The sequence below is a fragment of the Leptinotarsa decemlineata genome, unplaced genomic scaffold (genome assembly GCF_025532065.1).
Source record: "Leptinotarsa decemlineata unplaced genomic scaffold, Ldec_3_MD MMD2_tig00026307_RagTag_RagTag, whole genome shotgun sequence".
NCBI lineage: Eukaryota > Metazoa > Arthropoda > Insecta > Coleoptera > Chrysomelidae > Leptinotarsa > Leptinotarsa decemlineata.
In genome coordinates this window covers 8,460,056-8,485,457 of record NW_027412681.1, presented here as the reverse complement: position 1 = coordinate 8,485,457, position 25,402 = coordinate 8,460,056, and the positions used below count along the sequence as shown (strand labels likewise).

The window sequence follows — 25,402 nt, the reverse complement described above, 5'->3', positions numbered from 1 at the left end:
CCAAGTAGTTATCGCCAGCACTGGCATCCTGGATTTATAAAATGTTGAATAACATGCGGACGGACTGAATCTAAGGTAGACAACAAGATGCGGAAGAGTTTGTAGGTTTTTTGTTGAACGGACTCAATGATGAAATTTTTGAGTAAATGAAGTTGGTTAAGTACTACAATGAAGATGAAAAGCCTCTCGTTGACTCTGCTATGGGCAGTGATTCAAGTAATAAGTGAAAGGTAAAGGGTAGAAGGATTGACTTTACAAGTACACCGATAAGTGACATCTCTCGAAGGCAACTAAAGTCGAGCATTTATTATATCTTTGTATTGTAATTCATATATCAGGCATAATAAATCCGTTGGTTAGTGCCAAGATGCATAGAAATACCACGGTGTGAATACTCGAACCCATCCCTATGTAAAATATTTTAATGAAAACCTCGATCTACGGCACTCTTGATTATTCATAAAATAAAGAGATCCAACGTATTTCGTCATTCTATGTATAGAGGCGCTAAGGGCACACCAATGTTTACATATGAAAACTATTTTTGTTCCACCTAACAACATATGTACACAGTTGGGTTGATTTCTTTTATCTCTTCGAGAGTTTTTGACAAAACGAAAGCGAATTGATTTAAACACCAGGCTTTCTATGCATCTTTATTAGTGCCAAACGGATATTCAAATTTAACCTGGAAATGTCATTCTTGACAATTGAAGTTGGATATGTTCCGTGAAAATTTGGAACTGTGAATTTTGTTTATCGTATGACGGTTCTAGATATATTGGTATGGAATCACATAATCACAACCAATCATCGACATAAATGAAACAAACTCAAATGGCTGCAAAAATTAAGTCCTTAATATAAGCTATCGACTTTGGACATTGTTTATAGTTCCTTAGACAATGCTTTGGAGTTGCAGGTAGAAAGTCTTCAGGGCTGCCCTTAGAATCTTATGGGACATTCTCAATATGTTCAAGAGTCTGAACCTCATCGCAGTTGAATTTAACTAATATATAGCTAACTCCACTGTCGTAGTTTCTATTGTAGATTTACAGCTCATTTTGATAATTTTCAAGGTGCTTCCATTAGTTCTATTTTTTTTTTACCATCAGCGCCACCTATTTAGTTTGCGTATCAGACCGGACTACTTAACCGTCATAACAGATGGCATTGCGAGTAGAATAGGTAGCAAAGTTGAATTTTGTAGAAAAACACCCATTTGATATAGAGCTATTTTAAAGAAAATGTGTCTTGAACAAAGCATTGTCAAACCTATGCGATGACGTCTCATTTTGCAACAATAGCAGAAATGCAATTTATAGAAAATGAGACCGTTTTTGATCTATATAAGCTGGAACTTACATTTTGTAAGTTTTTCTAATAACTTTTTTCGAAATTTTATGAAATAAATCTTTTTTTGGAATATTTTTTGAAAAATATAAAACATTGACACAATGAGAATCGCTATTTTTTCCACTTACGTTGTATCTTTCAAATTCTTTCTGGTTTAAAGTTTTTTCATTGATATTTTGTTGTTTGTTACTAGGGATTCCCCACAGAAATCATAACCTTAAATCGCCTGAAGATATAGGAACATTAAAAGTTGTATTATTCTACTGTGATATAGGTACATAACTTCCATTAAATCATTGTCCGGTCGATATTTTTTTATTGCAGAAATTCAAAGTTCTATTCGAGTGTTTTTTCGTCACTATTTGACAACGGAAACAATCAAAAAGTAACGACTTTACATAGGGTAGATATATTGTCAGTCAGATATACTGACTCTCATTATACAGAGTGACAAAATTGAATTGTACAGGTCTTAAACAAACGAATTTTGTAACCTTTTTAAAATATGATTGAAAACTCATTTGTCCTATTTTGTATGATGAAGACACCAGAGCGGAAAAATATAAATTAATAAGGTCACATTTCAACATTATTTTGAAATTAGTTGTGTCTTTTTTAATATACAGTACGCTCTGATTATGGTTTTTGCATTAAAATATTTAGGGTTACTCAAGTGCCCTTAACACGACAAAAAAGAGCAAATAAATTTTTTAAATTGAAAAAAACTGTGAATTTGATTTTCGAAAAACAATTAACAATTCACCTATAAAGAGATGGCAACTCATCATTCATTAAAAAAAATCACGTGAATTTTCAATTCACTGAAAATGGAGTGAACTCATTCATAATTCTGTCCAACTCTGCTTGTGAATAGGATTACAAAAATACAAAATATTCTAACATTCTATATCTTTAATAATATTAGCCACAAACATTTGTTGGCATACAGAGGAATTGCAAGGTACAAATTCGTTCAAATCTTGAATTCCCACTTGTCCATTTGAAGGTCACCGAAAGCAATGATGCCTAATCACAATAGTTTTAAGTAAATGTATCATATTCAATGCAAAAGTAATAAGCGTGACTTAAAACAAGAAGTTCTTTCTATTAATTGCATTCAATATGATAAATAATTTTATTTACACAAGAATGAAGCTCGAAAGCTAATTTTTGATAACGAATTTGGTGTTTCGAAATATTCTGCCATCAATATAATGACATGAACAGAGTGGACCACTGCTATTAAGGTGAAATAATGTCAACTGTCAACCAGTGTTTGTTTAAATTAGAGATCCGCAAAGCTATGTCACGGTTCCAAATATCGTTACAAAATGAAGAATATACTGTTAATGTGCTGTAATGCAATATTATTAGATAATTAAACCATAATTTTTCTCTGTATAAGCATAAATATAAAATTTCATTTGGAATATTTGTTCATTTCATTCATATAACTGGGACATTCCGGAGACATACCTGAAGCAAGCTACTATTCACTACTTTGTGACATATGATCCTATGTGTTCGCCACTGAATGTAGGTAATTTCGAAGTTATTTCTATTTCAGAAAAGTTTTAGGGGTCAATTACTTTGAAATTAGTCCAAATAAAACACCTCCAAAACAAGAAAATATTAATAATATCTAGAACAAAGCACATGAAATATCTCAAAAATCTAAAAAAGGGTATTAACTTTAATTGCTGAATATTAAGGCAGTTTAAATTCACTCAAGCATTTTTTTAGTAATTTTACACTGATAAACATACCTACTCAATCTTAAAACATTTGTATTAGGAGAATTCGAAAATATGGCAACACACCATATTATCATAAAGTTGAAGTAATGTTTTTTTATCCAAATTGAATTAATTTGCAATAAAAGTTCCTATGTAGTTGATGAATGCAAAACATATTTTTATAAAGCGCCAACTACTTACTTCATAAAGGTGGGAAATAACATAAGTAGAAGGTCTTGTTCCTCCACAAAATATTTGCAAAAAGTCACCCAACCCACAAAAGGGTGTGAGTTTTTGAAGATGTATCAGATCATCAATGAGAGGAATGTGATGCAAGATAATGCTTACATGACAAATATTTTAAAAGAATTAAGAAAAGTAAATATTTGATTGATTTGACCTCAATTCTGAATAATCCAATATTTTTTTGTAAAATTGTAAAAAAGTGTTTTCTGACAATCAAGAAAAATATTCTGTCAAAGATTTACTTTATCGGATGGAATATTTTTCACAGATGACTCATAAAACTATGCCCCAATATTTATATTTTTATAACTCAGAGAAAAACCAAAGTGGAAACATAACAAAATATATAACAAAAAGTTTATTTGGGTCCTAGATTGTTATATTTGGAATTTTGTCAATACACCAACTCAATTTTGTTAAAATATACGATGTATATTTCAAACAGACAGGGTATAAACCAATTCAGACTCGCCTCTATAACTTTTGTTTCTCCTGGTATACACGTGGAGTTTTGGTGGCTCAAATGGTATCACAATTTGGACTTATTGGATCAAAAATATTTTTTTGGCATTTTCAATTCTACGAAAAATCAAACCAACTCTGAAATTCCAAATGAAACACCCAGTGGATTTATACTTTCTCACATTTAGCAGTCACATACAAATATCCAATTTTGGTGAGAAAATACTGCAGCACATACTTTTTTTAAATCATCCAAGTGGCTATGATCAATGAAAAATATTTGATTTGCTTCCTTGATCTAAAATCAGTGCTTCTTGTGATACTATTTGAACCACAAAAATTCTACATTCATACCTACCAGGAGAGACAAAAAAGTTACGGGACGACCCTCAACCAGTTTACCCTTGGTATGAGCCAGTGTATTTGAGGTAAGTTTGAGTAAAACTTCATTTATCAAAAATCTCATAAGGCCTTCCAAACTCTTGACAATTTCATTTTTAATTGTTTTTATTATAATGAAGAAAAGAGAATTGGAACTTTCTACATTTTTTTAGCACTTTTATTTGTAACTAACGTTACTGCAGTTTCGTCCTATAAGGACATACATTAAACTTTAAGTTTAATGTATAAGTTTGAAAATGTCCTTATAGGACGAAATTGCAGTAACGTTAGTTACAAATAAAAGTGGTAAAAACATAGAAAGATTCAATTCTCTTCATTATGAGTTCCTACTATTCCTACCACGTAGTAACCGCTACATCCATCAATTTATTGTTATTATTATCATCAGAAGAAACATTTCTAATCACTATCAGAGTTATAGTTTATGTTACCAAGTAATTTTCAAGTTGGTGTTTGAATTCCATATGTCATATTTATATTTTTATATTGAATGAGTAATTTTTGTAGAAGTCGAAATTTTTATCATTTTTACATAGTTTTACCACGATCTAAATAAATAAAATATACAGATGTAGAAAGGTCAAACTTCTAGTTCAGTTTAGTCGTCCCAAGTTCATGAGTTTTCTGGACGTCAAACTAAATTTGACATAATGTGATAATTTCTTCTGTTGAACTGCTGTGGTCACTCCTTAATGTATTTCATATTTTTGTATGGTGTTGTCTCAAAAATTTTATAGTTTTAATATTTTTTATTTTTATTATCTAATAAGTCTAATTATTTTAAAACAGTTACATTTTCAACACGAAGAAACTCTTTTTCGAGACCTGAAGAAGAGTTCAATTAAATTTGAAACGTTGGCAAGAAAACAATTGTTTTTTAAGAAAAATTGATCCTGTTACCCAACAAACCATTGTTTAAAAAAAATGGATCACTAAACCAGTTAATTCATTAATAAAGTTCATCAATGTTTTGTCACCACCATATGTCACGTTCTTTAAAATATTTCATTGTGTCATATTTCATATCATTTGCTCTCAGTTGAAACAATTTGTGAATAAAAATGCGAATTTTGTAAGGTAGCTGCTAGATATAATTAATTTTTTGATTTCTATTGACAAAGACGATTTTTGTCTCAGAGGTTAATATGTGTTCTAATAAATTACCTAACAAATAACATAATTCAACAGATAACGTGTATGTAGTTGTTTTATGCAGTAACATACCTACTAGAAATTTATACATTCTACGTGTGTATGAAATTGTCCGTTCCGTTTTTTATTTTTCAAAATTTTGGAAGATCAAATAACCTCAGATAGTTTGTCAAAACAGTGATTGAAGTACAAATATTATTAAACACACAAGTAATATCTTAGGTTAAATCTAAGGTTGAATGTTCAACCTTAGATTTAAAAAATGATCCGGTATCGAAAATGGATCTGCGTTAACTCGCAAAGCCATAGAACATGTTGGAGATTACTATCAATTAATGATATTCTGGTATGAATTATACAGGGTGTGAATTGAAATAAGATAGGTAGCACACGTATATTGCAGAAATATTAAGACAACATACGTTAAGAACTTATTGTATATCACCATATTTGAGTCCCATATCTTATAATTTTTTTAGCGTGTACAATGCAGAAAAAGTACAAAATGCCTCAAAACAGAAATTCCTGATAATACTTTCGATCGTATTCATGATGAATACATTCATAGCCAACAAAAGATATTTCAACCAAAGGCCATATGTCACAATAGTGAGGTCTTCTTCAGTTGGTATGAATAAAAAACTGGTGCTTTTGGGTATGTCATCACTGGGAAAAAGTAGCACCAAACAAGTCTGAGACTAACTCCCAAAAGTTTGCATATCTAGTAATAACATTGGAGACAACTGAATTTCAATCGTTTATTTCAAACACATAATACGGGTTAAATTCAAGGTAGATTCTTTGAAGTATAATTTGTTTCACAAATTATATGGTGCTAGGCACCGAAAAATACCTGTTCGTTATTTTGGTAACTTTTTGTGATAATGCACATTCCAAAAAAATTGTCGAATTGATCTGCTTGCGTTTCATGTTATCACTAAACATCCTAATATTTCATCATTGTTCAAATCGCACCCCACTAAAAATTATATAAAATGCAGGCGAACATATAAATAAGTATAGTATAAATAGAAAAAGCTTATGTAACAATGTAAAATTAAAAAATATTAAAACATTTTAAAACTGCCAAAAGGTGGGTCTACTCTGTACGCTAGGTTATTATATACAAATCGAAAACTTTACACTGCTGAACTTGTTTTTAATCTATTATACACTCTAAAAATCTCGGCCTCACTCGCAACACAAATACAAGAGTTTGACTTTAAATAATGCTACTAATAATGTTAATGACTATCGGAACACTAAACTAATCAAAAAATTAATTATGTCTCTTTGAAACACATTACTTGCATGGTATTAAGAATAAATAATGATAGTGATAAAATGAGTGCGAGTTTAAAAAAATTAAGATTATGCAACGCTACGATCTCCTTGATGTATACTTTTCAACATGTGACTCGTGAAAAATTTCTAGATGAATTGTTGAGTATTCCACTAGTTACTTTGGTCGAAAAACAAACCACAATTGGTTAATAATTTTGTGTTGATATAAGAAATCGATATTAGTGGTGTCCCTACACAAAAATGTTACCATGCCTCATTCTTCAATTTAAACTCGTGAGTTTCCACTGATATCTTGATATTCTGACTGAAAACTATGAAATTGTGACTACAAACTTGTCTGACTCCAAAAGAAGAGTTCACATGAGAACAAATTTCATTTGAAAATTACTATAAGTGAAATAACAAGGACTCGAGTATATTTATCACTGGTCAAGACAACTCCTGTCTCTTTTTTTGTTCGAATTATTTTTCCTGAATTTATATGAATATGAACTATCAATAGGTGTGTTTTGTTCACACTATTTTCATTCCAGAACTGTTACTCCCGCTAAAAGTTGTTAGCTCTGCTCGATTAAAATACATCGAGCAGAAATGGCGAATAACTTTTGACAGGAATGGTTCAATCTAGGTGCCAACAAACCACAACTAATGAAATTATAAACAGTAGGGTTTGCTACATATTTACAATATTGTTTAAAATATATAATATGAATATATTTCCACAACCGCCTTGAGAGTTGACAGTACAAATTATTATCTAAAATATCGAATTAGAATATATCAGACCAAAGTAATGAGCTTGCATATCATTTCGAGGATTATTCTCAACCTTAAGGCTATTTAAAATTTTGCTGATACGATTAAGCCTAGTCAAAACATTACTAAGATATTACATTCAAAATATTATGAAGATGTTACCAGACTTTACAACATCAGGGCAGAATATGATTCTCAGTCAAGTTCTTTTGAAAATCACCTATTACAATCTGCGACGCACATTTTCAAATTGACTGTATAAGATTTTCATATGTACCAAGTGTCTCAAAAAATTAAATTGATCAAAACAACGTTTCGAAATGTTTTGGCCAAATACCTAATACCATTAAAACATAGGATATAGAAAAGAACTTTTGTCTAATTTCTACCAAGTTTATTAATTGTTACGACCAGTCATGGCCGGTGAGAAGCCCCTCCCTCCCGAATTTGCCTCTACATAAACTCAAATGGCATTTTACTATCCATTTATTGTTTACCACTTAATCTGTAATACGTAAAATTGCAAACAAAAGTTTCCTAATACTTTCTTTGTCATACACTGACCCAAACTTTTCGCAGATACGATTTCTCCCACTGGCCATGACTCAGTCCGGTAGCTTGAGAATCGTCTAACAAAACGAAACCGGTCGTAACTAATAATAAACTCAGTAGAAATTACACAATAGTTATTTTCTTTATCCTATATTCAATATGAATTTCTACAAAATCAATGGAACAACCTATTAAAACACATAAACTCAACATTTGAAATAACAATGTATTCATAAAAATAGAAATTAATTAATTTTGTGAGTGCCTTTATCATATTTGATAGGGCTTCATGAAATTCGAATTAAAATCAGCATTTCAACATTCAAAAACTGACCAAATCACAAACCAGCACGATTTGAATGAAAGAATTTGATGATGAATTTTAATTATTTGGAAATTGTAGTATTTTTTGTTTAGAGAAAAATGAATGTTTCCAATCGATTAAACAGAATAATTTAGAATTTATATGATAAATAAGCTTATTTTCAAAGTGAAGCAGCAGTACAAAAGCAACAATAAGGCTATTAGATAATATGTTTTCCAAAAACACAACCCGAGCTGTAGAAGTTATCTAAAATGTTATACTATTTGAGATTTTGAAAATCGCCAGGTGCTTTGTAACAAAACCTATGTTTATGAAGTTCCTCTTCAATCACTATTATTAAACAGTTTATTTTCTCGTTTTATTACCCCTGAGGTGTTGTAAGTTTCAACAAAAAGCTCTTAATTTTCTTTATAAACACCATAAATTTCTGAATATACACTACATACACATTTGAAATGTCCATTTCAAGTATTTCAGGGAAATCAAGATTATTACTGGTAATGTCATAATTTATTTGTTCACTACAATTTTCAGTCAAGACATTTTCGGTATTCCAAATATTCTGTCTATTCAAGAATCATAGACTTGCTCTGTAGGAATCTTATACCATAACAAATTGTTAGTCGAATTATAGTCTACAGTTATATATACTTTTCAAACTGTTCTTATGGTTCTTCATTTTACCGTGTAATATTCATTATCATTGTTAATTATTGTTTTATTCCATGTCTGATCTATATGGAAGCATTTGTCAGAATATTCAATTGATCAATCACTAAATATGTTGAATTCAACAGCCCTTCTTCTTGATCCTACTTTCAATAATGCCTAAACATAAACTAGATTAGTTTGACATTAGTCGTCATATGAATTGCTTAAGAGTGGCATCACTGCTATGACAGCATGGCAGATATTCATAATGAAGAATAAATATGTTATAATTTGTGATATCTATTCGACTGCGCATCCTAAAAAAAAACAACTCCTGTAATAAACTATTAAATGAGCGATGGAAGCTACTTTCTCAAAATTATATATGTTTAATATTTTCAATGCTTGTTTCTTTGATACCATTTTATCTTAAATAACCTTTTCCTACTTTTGTACTGTTATTTTTTTTATAGAGCTTGTACTGCACGTCCAAGTGCTGAATACCATCTGTTTTGTTTTGGGAGATTAATTTGTTTTTACTTTTGATATTACAAAGTTTCATTGAAGTGAATGATGGACTTGAGGAATCAACTTATGATGTACTATTTGGAACCTTTGGTGTAGTAATGAATATTACTGGAGTTTTTTCCTAACACCAAATCGTTATTTTTAACACCTCGACACGTGTTTCGATCTCCAAGTGATAATCTTCAAGAGGAAGATAAAACTTGAAGATGATCACTTGGTGATCGAAACATGTGTCGAGGTGTTAAAAATAACGATTTGGTGTTGGAAAAAACTCCAGTAATATTCATTGAGGAATCAAAACAAGAAATATATAAAAACGAATTCAAATAAAACCGACAACTGAATGAAAACCTGGTTTTATTATGAACTGAAAATGAATTATTTTAGGAGAGATTAGTTTTTTTGGGAAAAGGATTTTTGGCTTCCTACTTTCTCCATCTTCATTAAGAGTTTCAATTGTAGAAATGCAGTTTCCACATTTTTTATTTAATGATGAAAAAGTAGTATGGTTTTATTATATTTCTTTCCTAATTTCAATTTTTTACAGTTCAAAAGAAAGTGATATAACCATTTAAATAATTGGCTGAATTGACTCGTTTCTCAAACTGTTATATACAGTATTGTAAGTTTACAAAACTCAATACCACCGAAAGCTTTCACCAAATCCTACCGAACGTTTTCAACTCGTACAATCTGCAACACTATGTGCAAAAATAAATTAAATGGGAAATGAACGGTTTTGGCTTTCTACTTGTCCATTTTTATACAAAAAATATGTGAATCTTCCCAAGAAGGAAGAAAGCAAATTATTTTTGAATGAACTCTTTACAAAGATGTGTACTATCTTTCAGACACAAACTGAAAGAAAAAGCCCTCTTGAAATAACTACTTTCATATAAACATTGAATTACAAGAAAGAGAAACACGAAACAGTTACTTTTATATGAACATACAAAAAACACTTTTTCCTATTCAGTTTGTACCCCAAACATTCGTTATGAAATTGAATCTGATAGCTTCACAATATAGTATATGAAAGAATCATTCTGTGAATGATATCAGATTCAATTTCCTAATGAATGTTTGGAGTACGTACTGAATAGGTAAGTGTTTTTTGTATAAATCAATGTTCATATACAAGTAGTTGTTTCAAGAGGTCTTTATCTTCCAGTTTGTGTCTGAAAGTCACTTCTTTGCACGATCTACACATCTTTGTGAATAATTCACTTGGTCGAAAATAAGCTCAAACATTCAAATCTGACCTACAAAATCAATGGTGACCAACACAACTATTCGACAAGATATTCAGGCAATCTTAAATTAATGAAAATGAAATCATTTTTATAAAGGTATCAAGTTTTACAATGAGCTACCAAATGCTTTAAAAAATTTAATAAACAAAAATTCCGAATTAATTTTAAAAACTATTTATTGTTTGTATAGATATATATGTGTTTGTTGATAATCATATTCAATCAAATTGTTTTTTTCTCCCTTCCATAAACATTGTACGTTTCTTGGTAAAATAAATCGTTATTGTATAAAGATGGAGAAATAAAAAGTCATAACCTTTCTTTCCCAAAAATTAATCCCTCCTAAAAATATACTCATTTCAATTTACAAAAAATATATTCTTCAGAAAAATACTAATTTCAACTTGGAATCTGTTTTGCATGTTCAAGGGTAGTTTTTCATGTAAATGTTCTCTGTTAATTTTATCTCAATTCCATTAATTGAGCAACAAACTTTGTCAACAAAATTTAATCTTCAGATAATAAATTATATTTATTATGATTGACAATAATTATCTGTAGGACCAATTCATTCTGATATAGTTTGCCAGTTATGTTTGAATGTAATAAATAACCATTTTATAATTTTTTTTGAAACGGCTAACTGTAAATGATACTAGAATAAAGTTAGAAAAACAGTGTAAAATTATATGTTATATTCGATTGTTTTATTCCTTTTATTTTAATATACTGTATACCTCTCATAAATTGATCTGAATTAATTTGGAAAATTCTTTAGAATATTTACTGGTATACTATAAAAATTATTATGATTTTAAAGATTCGCAGCATTATTTTCTTATTCTTTATTAAAATCAAATGTTTATTGCAATCTCAAATAATCAACTGGTCATCAATGAAATTTTAAAACGTATTTGATACACTTAGTTGTGAGATTTCAACTAGAAAGTTCACAAAATTGCAAAATGTGTTTTTCTATAGTTAACTTCTTCAGATGAGTTCAATTCGCCTGAAGAAGCGTTAGTGAAATATATGCACAATGAATGCTCATCCAAAGAACGTCCTTGAACGAAAATCTAAACTGGAGTTGTTCCATTCAAAAAGTCTGCATGAAGCTCAATGAAACAATTGAAAATATCTACTTCTCTATGGTTTACACCCACATCTGCTTGAAAATCGCAATATAGGTTTGTGCTAGGGGGTTCCCATGTTATTTTTTGCTCAGAACAGACTAATGAGGTTGATATTTCGCATGGATTTTTGAGATGATTGCAGACCAATTTTCTCAAGGTTGAGATTCTTGACTTCACCTTCCATATATATTTCGAAATGTGTCACTTTTTACACATGAAAATATCAATATATTCAACAAAAATTTGAATAATTACCTTAGAGACAAGCACCATGGTAATCTCGCATAGAACGGATCATTTTAGATGCAATAAACTGTTACAACAAATTGTCGTTATTAGAAAAATCGAGTCAAGGAAGTTTTTCATACAAAGGTGAAGAATATAAACTTGCAAATGTAGTCATGATGATTTTTTACACGATACTGTCTCTTGACCTCTAGCAGGTTCTTGGTAGCAACAAAGCTTTTTTTGATTACCATGCCATTGATAAATTTTCTAAGTATGATCAAAAGTATTCCATAAATTCTGCCCCATTAGTTTTTTTATCTTATAAATCTAGTACATAAAAATAAAGCTCAATATGACTTAGTTATCTATCACTTTCCAATCACCATCAGTTGGACACCAGTTCAACTGATGAAGCTACCGTGTAGTGAAATGTGTCTTGATTGAATTTATTAATATGGAAATTATATATTATTATCATGGATAGTGTTATTAATTTCCATCAAGTAACAGGATTAATGTATCCATAAATTGACCATTTCGGAAAGAATGTCAAACATTACTTATAGTGCCCGATGTTATTTCTGTTCAATTTTCTGTGATGAACCTTTATTTTACATATTTACATCTGTATTTTTTATTGTGAATGTATTTATCACTTTTCATAATTGTAGACCACTTTGTAAATGAGATGATAATTTTGGACAAAAAAAGTATTATCATTTTTCTTGTAAAGTTCTGTAGTTTTATTTTGTTTTTGCTTTACTATGATAAAACACATATATCCAGTATACCAAAGTATGATATGAATGAATAAATATAGTGAAACATATTGCACTTTTGTAAACAGTTTAACAAAATTCTCACAATCAAGTCTATTAAACACTTTCATCAAGTATCAACTGATTTCATCACTTTACAGAATTTACAAAAAAAAAGCCCTTTATGTTGAGAGTCATCCAATCGAAACTGATGCAAGACTAAGCGCAAATATCAAACAGAGTTGCACAAAGTATACCCCTCAAGTTGATCATCAGAACTCTGCAAAACGAGTAAGGCTCATTTAGACACTCACAGATATGGTACGACTTAAACTTACTTTTAATAAGGGCTAAACTAAAGCTAAAAGATTAGTTCGACATTGGTCGTCACACTAGTCACTTGAATGTGGCAGCACTGCTACGACCGCACGGCAGTAGTACCAGCTGCTGATCTGTCTCGCTGTACTGCAGTCATTTTGAACGGATGTTTTTCTTCTTCTTTCTCTTGAAGAAGCCACAGCACTTGGTCTCGTCCACCATTTCCACTTCGTGCGGTTGTGTGATGGGAGTATTGCTGTGTCCGGCGGTGGGATCGTCCGTATTCAGTTCTCCGTTGGTTGAGCTAACTACTTGGACGGACCCGTGCCGATCGGCCGGGGTCAGATTGCCCAAAGTGCTTTGCTTCGAAGCCTCGGGCCAGACATTTGTTTTGTTCTTGGCTATTGCATGTCGATCCCTGTTCGGCGAGACGATCACCTCGTGAGCATTCGTTTGAAGAGATCCTACAGGAGTAGTCATCGTCTTACCCGACCAGTCAAACTCTCCGTCGTCAGTGTAATTTTTCTTGTTGAACAAAGAAATGAAAAGGTTTCTCAAATATTCATAGTCGGGAGTTTCGAAAAAGTCCAGTCTTCTGACATATCTCAAGTATGTCGTCATCTCCTCAGGGTGGCCTTCGCAAAGAGTGTCTATGGGAGTAGCCCGTTTTGTATCCCCGATTTTTTGGTAGCGCTCCTTCAAGGTGTCTGCTTTCAGCCCTTGCCAGGGCAAGGAACCTCTGAGAAAGTACATGAACATGTGGCCAAGTGCCTCGAGATCATCTCTTCTGGATTGTTCTTTGCCTAAGTGTGTGTTTATTGACATATACCGAGCAGTGCCAGTCAATGATTTGTGTTCTCTATAAGGAATATGCTTATTAGTTTCAAGTTCGATATATTCCTTGGCTAGCCCAAAGTCAATAATATGGATAATTTTCTCTCTTTTAGTGCTGCTACGTCCAATAAGAAAGTTCTCGGGCTTAACGTCTCTGTAAATAAGGTGCCTAGAATGAACATATTCTATGCGGTGTAATAGTTGTATTGCGATCATCAGGACAGTCTTGAGCGAGAATTTTCGATCACAAATGTCAAATAAGTCTTCCAGGCTCGGCCCCAATAACTCCATGACTAATGCGTTATACTTTCCACAAGGCCCGAAATAATATACATCTGGTACCCCTTCGTGACTGCCCAGCAGTTTGTAGAATCTATACTCCAAATGCAACTGGGGTGCTTTGGACTTCATGGGCTCCATTTTTATGGCGACATGTTCGTTATTGTACAAGTTTTTTCCTAGCCGGAGTTCACCGAAATTACCACAGCCAATTTTCTTACCTACGCGAAAGTTTGGGCCTACCATTAAAACCCCAGAACTAGAATTTACACTGTGCCGGGTGTTGTGACTATCAGTTGCGCCGTGGCGTTTTGAATTTTTTTGTTTCTGGTCTGCTTTGTCCATCGTGATATTCTTCAAGCGAGAAGTACTACTATGTGTGTTCTATGCAACAAAGTACTTGGGAAAATGTTCGAGGAGCAGTTTTTTTGCCATAAAATAACATTTACATCACATTTTGTATTATCACAGTTATTTCAACAATGAAAATTTTGGTAAACTATAATAGTTTGAGAAGAGGTTAACATTTGGAAAAAAGATGAAAACTCCAAAAAATATTCTTGTTAGGAAAGATACTTGGTTGGTTTATCTGAAAAGAAAAGATAAACTTCATTTTACAGTGATTGTGAAACATTGAAGGATCATTATTGAATTCTCATGATAACTTGAGTATCATAATACAATGTAAGTGATAAGAGAGATAACATAATTGAATAGATATCAATTAAGATAGGCTGATAGAAAATGGGCTCAAAAACAAAACCACACATACGCAAGGCTGAAGTTCATGGGAGGCATACAAATGTTTTGAATGATTTCATGCATAGTATTTCAAGTTGAGAATTTACTTATAATTACTGGATTGAAGTTAGTGGCCTTTATCATGAAAATGTTATTCTCCCTTTCACTTAATATTTCTTTGTTGGTGAAAAGTACATTATGACTATTTCAAGTTTCCTATACATACCTTATTTACATTCTCTAAATAAAAGAAGGTGCCCAAGCAAAGCGCAGTCAACACTTATGTACCTAAAACAAAGAATTCTTAAATAGAAAAAATCAACAGAACTCAAAAAATTATTTACCGAATTTCGAAGGTATAAGGCATAAGTAGCACTCACCTAAAAATTGTTCAGTTTAAGGTCTCAGTAATCCTAGTTCCTAAGATAAAAATTGACATCCATCTATTATTTTCGGAACCTGGAGAAAATCAGGGGTAAAAATCGGCATCGTTCTTTATTGAAATTAAATTACCTAGCACTAAAATTCTCCTAAACTAACACAAAAAGCACAGCAGTTTAAAATATTTTCATATTGCAAGCTTTGTTTTGTAACACTAAAATCTATGACACCACCTTATCCGTATAACCTAGAAATAATGACATTTTTTCAAGACAGAAACAGAAACGTCAGGATCAAACTTGTTTAGAAAGGAGCGTTCAAAATTCAGCTGATCCAGCACATTGACCTGCAGCTGCTAATGACAGCGACAACTGACATCAGAGTGTTTTTTAAAGGTGAGTTTTCATGTGTTACATGATTAGTGGCAATATGCTTGTTATTTCGCCCACATATTGTTACAAAACTATCATGATAGGCAAAAAGCTAGATGCATTTTTGATTGAAGGTTGGTGGAAATATCTCGTTGAAATATGATACGTTATTTATAATTTTTGGCTGCATCTCTGTCCGTATGACTATATAATTCATGTCTTATTCAGCTAAGAATAATATTCATGGATTTTAGAATACGTTTATAAAATGGTCAAATGAACCTATGGAATCAAAGGCAAAGAACAATATGAGAAAGAGGGAGATTACCACCATCGACGAGGCCGTCCCAGGGCGCTGGAGGGCGAGAGGTCATGATTACAGTTTAAACATCTATTTAAATGTCTGGGAATACCTGGAGAATATAGCTTCTTTCCTTCAGCAAGTTCACGGCAGAACAACTCGACCGCGATTCAAATATCCTCAGATTCACTGAGGAACGCTCGACGCTAACAACAATAATAGCTGCTGGTTAGTTTTTGGGGGCCCCCATCCAAAAATTCAGTTAGGAATAGTCACGACAGAACATTTTTACCGATCGCAAAAGAATAGCACCTAAAGGCTGACTCTCGACCAAAAGAGGTCAGATGTCAATCTTGCTAAAGTGCCCATCAGTAAGTTGAGGACCGCTCGGAGAGCGGGGGTGGATGGAGTGGGGTAGTAGGCTGACTTTCGACCAAAAGAGGTCAGTTGTCAATCTTGCTGAAGTGCCCATCAGTAAGTTGAGGACCGCTCGGAAAGCGGGGGTGGATGGAGTGGGGTAGTAGGTTCTCCTCGCTAACTAGCTGGAGGGGGAAGGAAAGCTTCTACTTCAGGGCACTCAACCCGGGAGGAGCATGGGGGAGGAATATAGCCTATCGGGTACAACAAACATTTTGGTCCGAATGATTACGAGTTGGCAATGAAATCTATCTGAGAAGAAAAATAATTATAATATAAAAAAGGTATTTAATCAAATATGAAAAATATGATGAGTTGAAAAAAGACATGATAGGTACTATAAAATCAGACAAAAAAAATGAACAATGAGTATAAAATTTGGAAATTATAGAAACACAAACTTATGAAAAAAACAACAATATGCAAACAATATAAATAAACATAAACCAGTTATCAACCGAAGGTGATTGTGGATACTAACAATCGAAACGTCGTCAAGTAGTTTGATTTGAGATATTTATTCCTATTTTCGTTTCTTGCATTTTTTTTCACCAATGATTTTCATTATTTGGTCTCAATTTTGCATAGCCCAAATATTATTATTGTTCTCATGTTTCCTCTTTCAATTGAGTCATCGGAATATTTCGGTCCAGTTATTTTAAATATTTTTAACCATTCATTGATAGATTTTTTCATCTTTTACTTCTCATTGATTTAAAAAATGTTAACACCTATAACATTCATAACTGTTTTTGTTAAAGCATATAAGAAACCAGCTCTGACTATATAGGCTACAATACTTGTCACAGTACCGCTAAAAACGTCCTTCTTAGTGGCGAAAGAACAACGAGACCTGACCTCACGCTCTTCAGCGTCCTCTTGAGGCGAAAATTTTCGTGGTTGCTCACATTAATAACTGGCTTCAAAAGGATAACTTTGGGAAGATATAGATAATGTCGGAAATACACATTTTTGCACAATTCTCAGTTGTAACAAAACTCTTTTACTTCTATTCGTCGCCATTTTAAACATATTATCCTGCATATATACCAAATTAGGAGGCCATAGCTCACGAAAATTACTGAGAAGGTAGACGTTTCTTTACTAAACAACCTGTCGACAATTTTAAAACAGACCAAACACCTTGAAGTTCAAAAAATTATAAATTTCTCCACTTAGAAACAAGAAATAAATCACATGGACGGGAAATTTCTAAATTTGTCAAGCGAAGTACGGAAGCGCAGAAGGGTCACATGTTGTACATTGAAATTGCATATAGATCAGGAAATACGTTGGGAAAGTTAGTTGAAAATAATAAAAATAAAACATCCAAATTCAAGAAATCAGGTTATCATCAGTTTATTTAGAAATTTGTCTGTTATTTCATGTGTATATATTACTAAATGTCATAAATAAACTTATATTTTTATTATTATTATTATATTTAAATAGAAAGTAATACAAATTATGAAACAACAATAAAAATTAATTGGTGCTCCTGGGCGACTTGATTGATTCCAGTGGCGCATTTGCTTTTTTAGCTTCAGGAAAACCTGCAGCACCACACATTATCCGTGCGTTCCACGAAGCGCTCAAAACGATAAAAATGCATAACCGTTCCACATAATGACCGCGGTCGTTGTGGTCGCGTCGAAAACGTCACTCATGACGTCATTACTTTCGCTCACAACGACCCATTAGTGGATGTTGAGACTATTTCGGCGCAATTTTTGAAATATGACATAAATGTTATCTGTTATACGTAATTCATTTCTGATTTCTTAACTTATTCCATTATTCAATCTCATGATTAATCACTGGAATAATTACTTACACATAATGAAGTAAATTTAAGAGTAGCACAAATTTAGAGTATAATCCAAGTGTGTAATTAGACATGACATTTTCAAAATTTACCGGTATTATGTAATACAAAATCATGTACCTGAAATGACTTGAATTTTTCATCCGAATAACGATGAAATGCATTCTCATAATCAATAAAACGTAGCCAAAATTTTCGGTTTTCACGATCATAATTTTGTAAAGTTGCATTCCATTCACTATCTGAACTAGTTCCTGGAGAACTATTGCGTCGCATCTACAAATCTCCAATGTATGAGACATTTTGATTACATTCCAACTCAATTTGTTCGATAATTCATACTTCTTTTTTTTCAATCTTTATTATAGGATACATCCTAATCTTACAAGACATAATAACTAATTAACAATTTAAATTTCCACAGTGCCAAAAATATCAATAAAATTTTAAAAATCAAGTTAAACGTATTAACCTACTATGAAGAAAGTGCTGATTATTATTATTAATAATTAATTGATATTTGCTTTTTTTTTGGTTTTCCTGCAGCTGAAAAAGCAAATGCGCCACTGGAAACTGGAATCAATGAAGTCGCCCTGGAGCGCCAATTAATTTTTGTAGTTTTATAATTTCATGATTTGTATTTTCGAAATAAAACTGATACTTTTTATTATTATTCAATTGTTAATTTTTTCAATCACACTATTTATGTGTTCATTGTATAATGGCAAGTCCGTAAAAGGGCTATATGTGTGACAACAGAGAGATCCTCGCTGGAGTGCCACAAGGGGCCGTCCTCTCCCCTACGCTGTACTCACTTTACACCAGTGACCTTCCGAGGTCTGAGCGTGTGAAGATATCCCTGTACGCTGATGACACGGCTCTCCTCTCATCTTCCATGGGTCGGGAGCTCGGTGTCGTCTACATGCAACGTGCATTGGACGACCTCGAGCGCTGGTACCTCAAATGGAAGATCCGAGTGAACCCGGACAAGACCCAGGCGATAACCATGGGAAGAACGATATCTTCTCCGGCCAGAATAGTGAAGATTTCTGGAAGGCAGATCGATTGGCAAGCGCGAGTAAAGTACCTCGGCCTTCTAATAGACCGTAGGCTCACCTGGAACCCGCACATCACAACCGTGAAGGCAAAGATCGAGGGTCGGATCAAAAGTCTGTACCCTCTGATCAACAGACGTTCCAAATTAAGCCTTAAGAATAAGATTACGATCTATAAAACTATGTTCAAGCCTGTCATCATGTACGCTTCAGGCGTCTGGGGACAAGCGGTCACATATAATATCTCCATTCTGGAGAGATTGCAAAATAAGTTAATGAGAATAATTGTGAATGATCCTTGGTTCGTGCGGAATGAAGCCATCCGCAGAGATTTGCACTTGCCTTCCATTAAGCAGTCCATTCAGTCGAGGAATCGGCAAGTCTTTGATTACGCAGAAACCCACGATAATCCGTTAGTTAGGGAAGCTATGGATTATGCTGTAGACGACTCCTCCCGATATAGAAGGCCCAGACGCTCTGTCGAGTGAGGCCCTCATGTCCCCCGTTAAAAGATGAACAATATCTTCATCCAAACACCCCAGCCAGGTAGGTGTCCACGTGAAGGGCGGTACTGATGTCTGAGGACATTCATGCCGTCATCCCATAAATCAGGCTTGACCTGTTTATCTTCCTGACGAACATCAGTCCAAAGGGTAAGGAAGCCAGGCTCCAACCTGTCCGAAACCAAGATGGCTGTCGGGGGAATAAGTCCAGTTATCACCCGAAGACGATTGTGGATACTAACAATCAAAATGTAACTTGGTTTGGAATCTTAATTTTTATTTTTCAATTTTTGTTGATATTTTTAATTCTCAGCTTTTATTATTTCAATTTTTAATTTTTTTGGTTGTTGCTTGTATGTTATTTCTTTGTAATTTCAGTTTATTATTTAATAAAATCGTTATTTTCGGTTAATCTTTTTAATTTTTTCAAATCAATTTATATTTTATTAGACAATGGAAGTCCGAACTGATAAAATAACCACAAAACATTGTCAACCACCTTCAAACCAACTGTTATACACTTGTTACAGTGTTTTTGATTGTATAGTGTGGTTTTAATTGAGCATTCAATGATTTATTGATATCTGAATGGTAGGGAATAAATCAATAATTGTTTTCTTTAATATATTCTATTAATAAAGTGATATACACGATACTGTACACCTGGATCATCACCTCTAATATACAGGGTGGTGCAAACCATAACATCAATAAAGAAACATTAGATTCTGCGCTTGATACGTACAATTGGAACCTCTGGCATGAAATGAATTTAATAAGAATGATTTTTCCAACCAGGTAAGCATCATTAAAAGATGATAAAAGTAAATCTTTCAAATGAGGTCTTTTATAACCTTTGGTATTAAAGGCTATCAAATGAATTCCTATTGTTTTAGTTTGTAAATTATGTTAGTTTGTAAATATCCTTATTCCTAATTCGTAAGTTTATGGCAACTTGCTATGATACTGTTCGTAAAAGATCCCTTATTGCTGTTCTTAGATCTCATTCCATATTTTTCGATTTATAAACTTTCAAAGCCTCTAATAGCCTGTTGTCGTTCTCCAAGGAATGCTGTACGACACTAAACTTCTCTGGTCTATGAAACCGAATATGTGAAACATGTTTCTTGTACCGAGTTATTGTACCACTATGGGATATTTTCTTATCTATGGGCTCATCATATTTTCCTTAAGTATAAAAAGATATATCAAGAAAAAAATTGAAAGTGAGGGGTATCCTTCAGATATAGTTGATAAGTTGATCGAAAAACAAAAATTTAGTGTCCTACCGAAAGTTTGGTTTCGTTTAGTTTCGGCAAAAAAACGGTTTTCGGTGCCAAACCTGCCAAAACTACGACAGAAACTGCATTCAGGAGTTCCCGCGCTGTGATCGGTTATGTTCGGCTCATTGAATTTCATACAATCGACGAAGACATTTTGCCGCTTCTACGTGCCTAATCATCACTATTGTGATATTAGGTATCAACTCAAATAAGTAATTTCATATATATATTTTTGAAAACCCATCAATAATATTCAAAAGAAGAATCTACACCTACTCAAATGAACACCTTACCTATTTTAAGTATTTTTAAGGTGCAATTAATATTTTTTCTTGAATAAGAGTTTTTTATGATGATTATCAATAAGTAAAAATGTAAGAGTGCATAACATTGTAATTTAAAGATAAAAAAATAAAGACGGACTGATTATAATAATGTTTTCTTTATTTTTCCCTGGAAACATAATCCGTGTAAGGAAGTTTCGGTTTCGGCCGAAACTGAGACCATTGCCGAAATTCGTTATCGGTCACAAAAACCAGTTTCGGTCGGACACTACAAAAATTTAGGGAGTGACTTAGTAAGTTCTTGACTTTCGGTTCCATAGATCAAAGAAGTCCAGTGTCGCTAAACATTCCTTAGAGAACGGACATTGAAGAAATATTTGAAATTGTTGAAATGGAAACACAACAAGATTTTGGATACCTTTTGAAGTTGAGAAACAAAAAATATAAATCAATAAACAGCGATAAAAGTCCTATTTCGAACAGCTCATTGTTTACTTTCATACATAATAATTACAAGCAGAAACCAGAGGAATGTCATGAACATATGAATAAGGATAAAATAAACCAACACAATAACTAATACTGTAAGTTGTAAGATTTAGTTTCGGTCATTTCCCGATAATACTAACTAGGTTAGCAAAATACGCGTTGACAGCCATTGTTTTGGTGTGAGAAATGTGTTTTACATATAAACATTCATACCAGAAGTTCCAATTCTACCTGTAACTTGCAATGATGTTATGAAGCTGATTATTTTATGAATGGAATATTTTGCAAAATTCTGAAAAGCCTACCAGTAATTCAGGCTGAAAGTTCTCAAAAATACATTTAAAATTTATAACTTGGAAAATATTAAAAATGGGATAACACACACACTGAGTATATTTGGATACCCCTTGACGCAAGGAATATGTTTTCTTTTTTTGATGTTGAAATTTTCACCGCTCTGTATTGGGAATGAATAATCTTTCATAGAAACACTGAAATGATGATGAATCTCACATCCAATCAGAATCATTTGTCTCTCCACCTCTATGATCAAATATGACAGACGAACGTATTTGACACCAATACTTCAGTCAACTAAATCCTTTGTTACTCAAATAACTTTCTTACAGTCGCAGTTTTTTCGGCAATGACCCAAAAGCTGATATCACAGTTCCTTTCGTTCCTGTCGAGCTAGTTGTGAGCGAGGCCTGAACAAGACCTGCTGGTTTTATGTTTGAAGGTTGACTGCTACTACCACCTCCACCTGGCTGGTCCCACTTGCTTTTCCTTTTCTTGTCATCTTCGTTTTTCTTCGCGATGGTAGCCATATCTGCTTTGTTTTTGCGATCTTTTACTCGTTTGTCCATTTCTGTTTTCTGGACTTTTGCTAATTCTTCATAATACGATTCTTTGGTCCACTTTCCTGGATCATAAATTGCGGGAGGATAGTTGGTTCCTGAGAAAATAAAACCAGGAATCAATACTTTATTTTTACGGTGAAACATTATTTTCAAAATATCCATTTACTCAAGAGTAAAAACAAGTTGATGTCTTATGATGTACATCTGGAAAAAGACATGTTATAGGGGGCAAGAAGCTTTTGAAACAACACTGTTACAAACGTTAAAGAACTAGCCAAAGTAGTTATAATAATATATAATAAAAAGATTCAGAGGTAACAAGTTTATCATAAGATTTTAATCGCACTTACTTCCATTAACAATAGAAATATAGAATAGTATAATTTTACTATTATTAGGCAGCTTCCAAAATATATATTCATGTATATGACTTTTTACAATGAACATATTATTGATACTTGAAAACAAAACACAACAATAAATTATCAGTACTTTCTTCATAGTAGGTTAATATGTTCTACCTGAATGAATCAAATAAATCAATACCAATCCTATTTTTGTTTGCTAGTCTTAAGCATTCTAGTAATGGATTTATTTGAGCCATAACTAGTACCGTGTTGAGAAACTTCCAACTCTGACCCTCTGATTCTATGGGAATTTACATTCAAATTAATCAATTGCGTTGAACCTGTTTTTTCTTTTTGTTGAAAAAAAATGGGTCTGGCTAACTTGACATCAAGTTAGCAATACGGTATACAACTTTTCATTATTGAATTTTCCAGAACTTTGACTAGAATGTTAGTTTTTTCTGTGATGGGAGAAAATTTGACATTTTATCTCTGATGACAGGTAACAAAATGTCACTTTTTATAAAATTAATTTTTTCCTCGGGAAAAAAGTGAGTACTTTTTTCACGGATATATATATATATATATATATATATATATATATATATATATATATATATATATATATATTTATATATATTTATTTATTTATATATACACAAAAGTAAAGGTAGAAATTTAATTTTTTTTTCTGCGATGGAAATTTTTTTCGACATTTTATCTCTGATGACAGGTAACAAATGTCACTTTTTATGAAATTACTTTTTCCCCGTGAATAAAGTGAGTACTTTTTTCAAGGATATATCACCATGATATTGAAAAGCCTAGGTTCTCTTTCCTTAGATTCAAAAACTATGTGGAATCAATAATTAGTTATTGGTTCATTGTATATTATTCATTCCATTTATATTAATTACTAATGTAGTGTGTTTGATACATATTGTTTTACGAACATAAAATGAAGGTACTTTTTGGATCCATTCTGTTTGTATTGCTAGTCATGTAATGAATAAATGAATACAAAGTAGAACAGATTACAGAAGAATGGATTGCAGAAGTAGTTCTTAAATAAAATAACTTTCCTGCATACCTAATTCATTCAAGTCACAAAACTGTATCAGCTTCTCATAAATGCTAGGGTTCCTGAAGTCTTTCCTTTTCTGAATGACAGAATTCATATCCAGCTGTTCATTTTGCATTTTCTCGTAAAATTTCGTGATCTTATCTTGCAATTCAATAGAACAATGCCCAGTTGGTTCTGGCGGAATCGTAACTCCATCATCATTGGCCATGTTTTCTTCTAATTTATTATTCTCCACCATAACGATGACTTCGTGGGGAACTCCTTCAGATTCGCCTTCATCATCAGAAGCAACGGTGTCATCATGGTAGGAAACAAGTTTGGCTACTCTTGTGGTGACTCTTATCGTAGCAGGGCTGTGGGGTCTTGATGAATTGTTTGATTTTTCGGATAAGGAGTTACTTGGTGATTTCGTTGACACATCAAACTCACCGTTTTCCTTTTGGTCATCATTACCGTCTTCGCCCTCAGAATCAGTGTAAGTAGCAGTCAGTGAAGCCAAAGCTGAAGTCATACCTCACTTTTGTTTTTTTTAGTTTGGATGAATGTGAAATAGACTTTCGACTCTTCTAGTTATTTTAAAGGAAATCAAAAACAATTATTCAAAAAGACGAGAGACACCAAAACAACTCACACTGTTTTTTTTCGACAGTCAATGTCAAATGTCTGTAGTCGATCTTCTTCTCCTTTTCCCTACTTTATTGGCCTCAGCTTCCTGAATTGTTGCTATATGACCAGCTCTCTTCCCGTTGTGTAAGATTAACTAGGGAAAGTTTGTCCTGGGAGAGCAGAAGTCTTGCTTTACACAATACTGCAAGACTATCGTCAGTTGGGGGATGTAATTAGCTTCAAACCAACCAATTAAGTGTTGAGAAACAAATTATGGGATTGATTTTTCATTTGAAAAATAAATATTTATATATGTATTTAGTAGTATGTACGTAACAATATTCAATTTTGTGTTACTTAGAGATACCTTTTTTATTTTATTTTCCATGAAATATATCATATATTTGATTTGGTATGTTGTGAAATATTTATTGTGTAATCAATCTTTTTACTTATTTATTTGTTTTATGTACTTAAAAATGTTCAAATATGTATAGTTTAATTCCCCGTAGAAGAATTCAAAGTGCTTGTGGAGAAAAAAAGTTAAAAGCCTCAACATAAAAAGAGAGGTGGAGTATTTT

At 32.6% G+C, this 25,402-nt stretch overlaps 2 protein-coding genes across 3 annotated transcripts; both read right to left on the bottom strand.

The window, feature by feature from the left end:
• Positions 1-6,098: 6,098 nt before the first annotated feature.
• On the bottom strand, positions 6,099-15,712 carry LOC111503683 (casein kinase I gish). 2 transcript variants are annotated; one of them, XM_023158046.2, is made up of 4 exons: positions 15,529-15,712; positions 15,396-15,474; positions 15,242-15,318; positions 6,099-14,863 (listed from the first exon to the last, which is right to left on the bottom strand). In XM_023158046.2, the coding sequence occupies exon 4, from the start codon at positions 14,617-14,619 to the stop codon at positions 13,315-13,317; it is 1,305 nt and encodes a 434-aa protein (XP_023013814.2). In that variant the 5' UTR covers positions 14,620-14,863; positions 15,242-15,318; positions 15,396-15,474; positions 15,529-15,712; the 3' UTR covers positions 6,099-13,314. The 2 variants fall into 2 exon arrangements, with proteins under 2 accessions (XP_023013814.2, XP_023013813.2); XM_023158045.2 differs by having other exon boundaries at positions 15,242-15,303.
• A 4,766-nt stretch (positions 15,713-20,478) lies between these two features.
• Positions 20,479-24,877, bottom strand: LOC111503682 (SAP30-binding protein). Its single transcript, XM_023158044.2, has 2 exons — positions 24,222-24,877; positions 20,479-22,879 (listed from the first exon to the last, which is right to left on the bottom strand). The coding sequence occupies exons 1-2, from the start codon at positions 24,724-24,726 to the stop codon at positions 22,548-22,550; spliced, it is 837 nt and encodes a 278-aa protein (XP_023013812.2). The 5' UTR covers positions 24,727-24,877; the 3' UTR covers positions 20,479-22,547.
• Between the last annotated feature and the right edge of the window lie 525 nt (positions 24,878-25,402).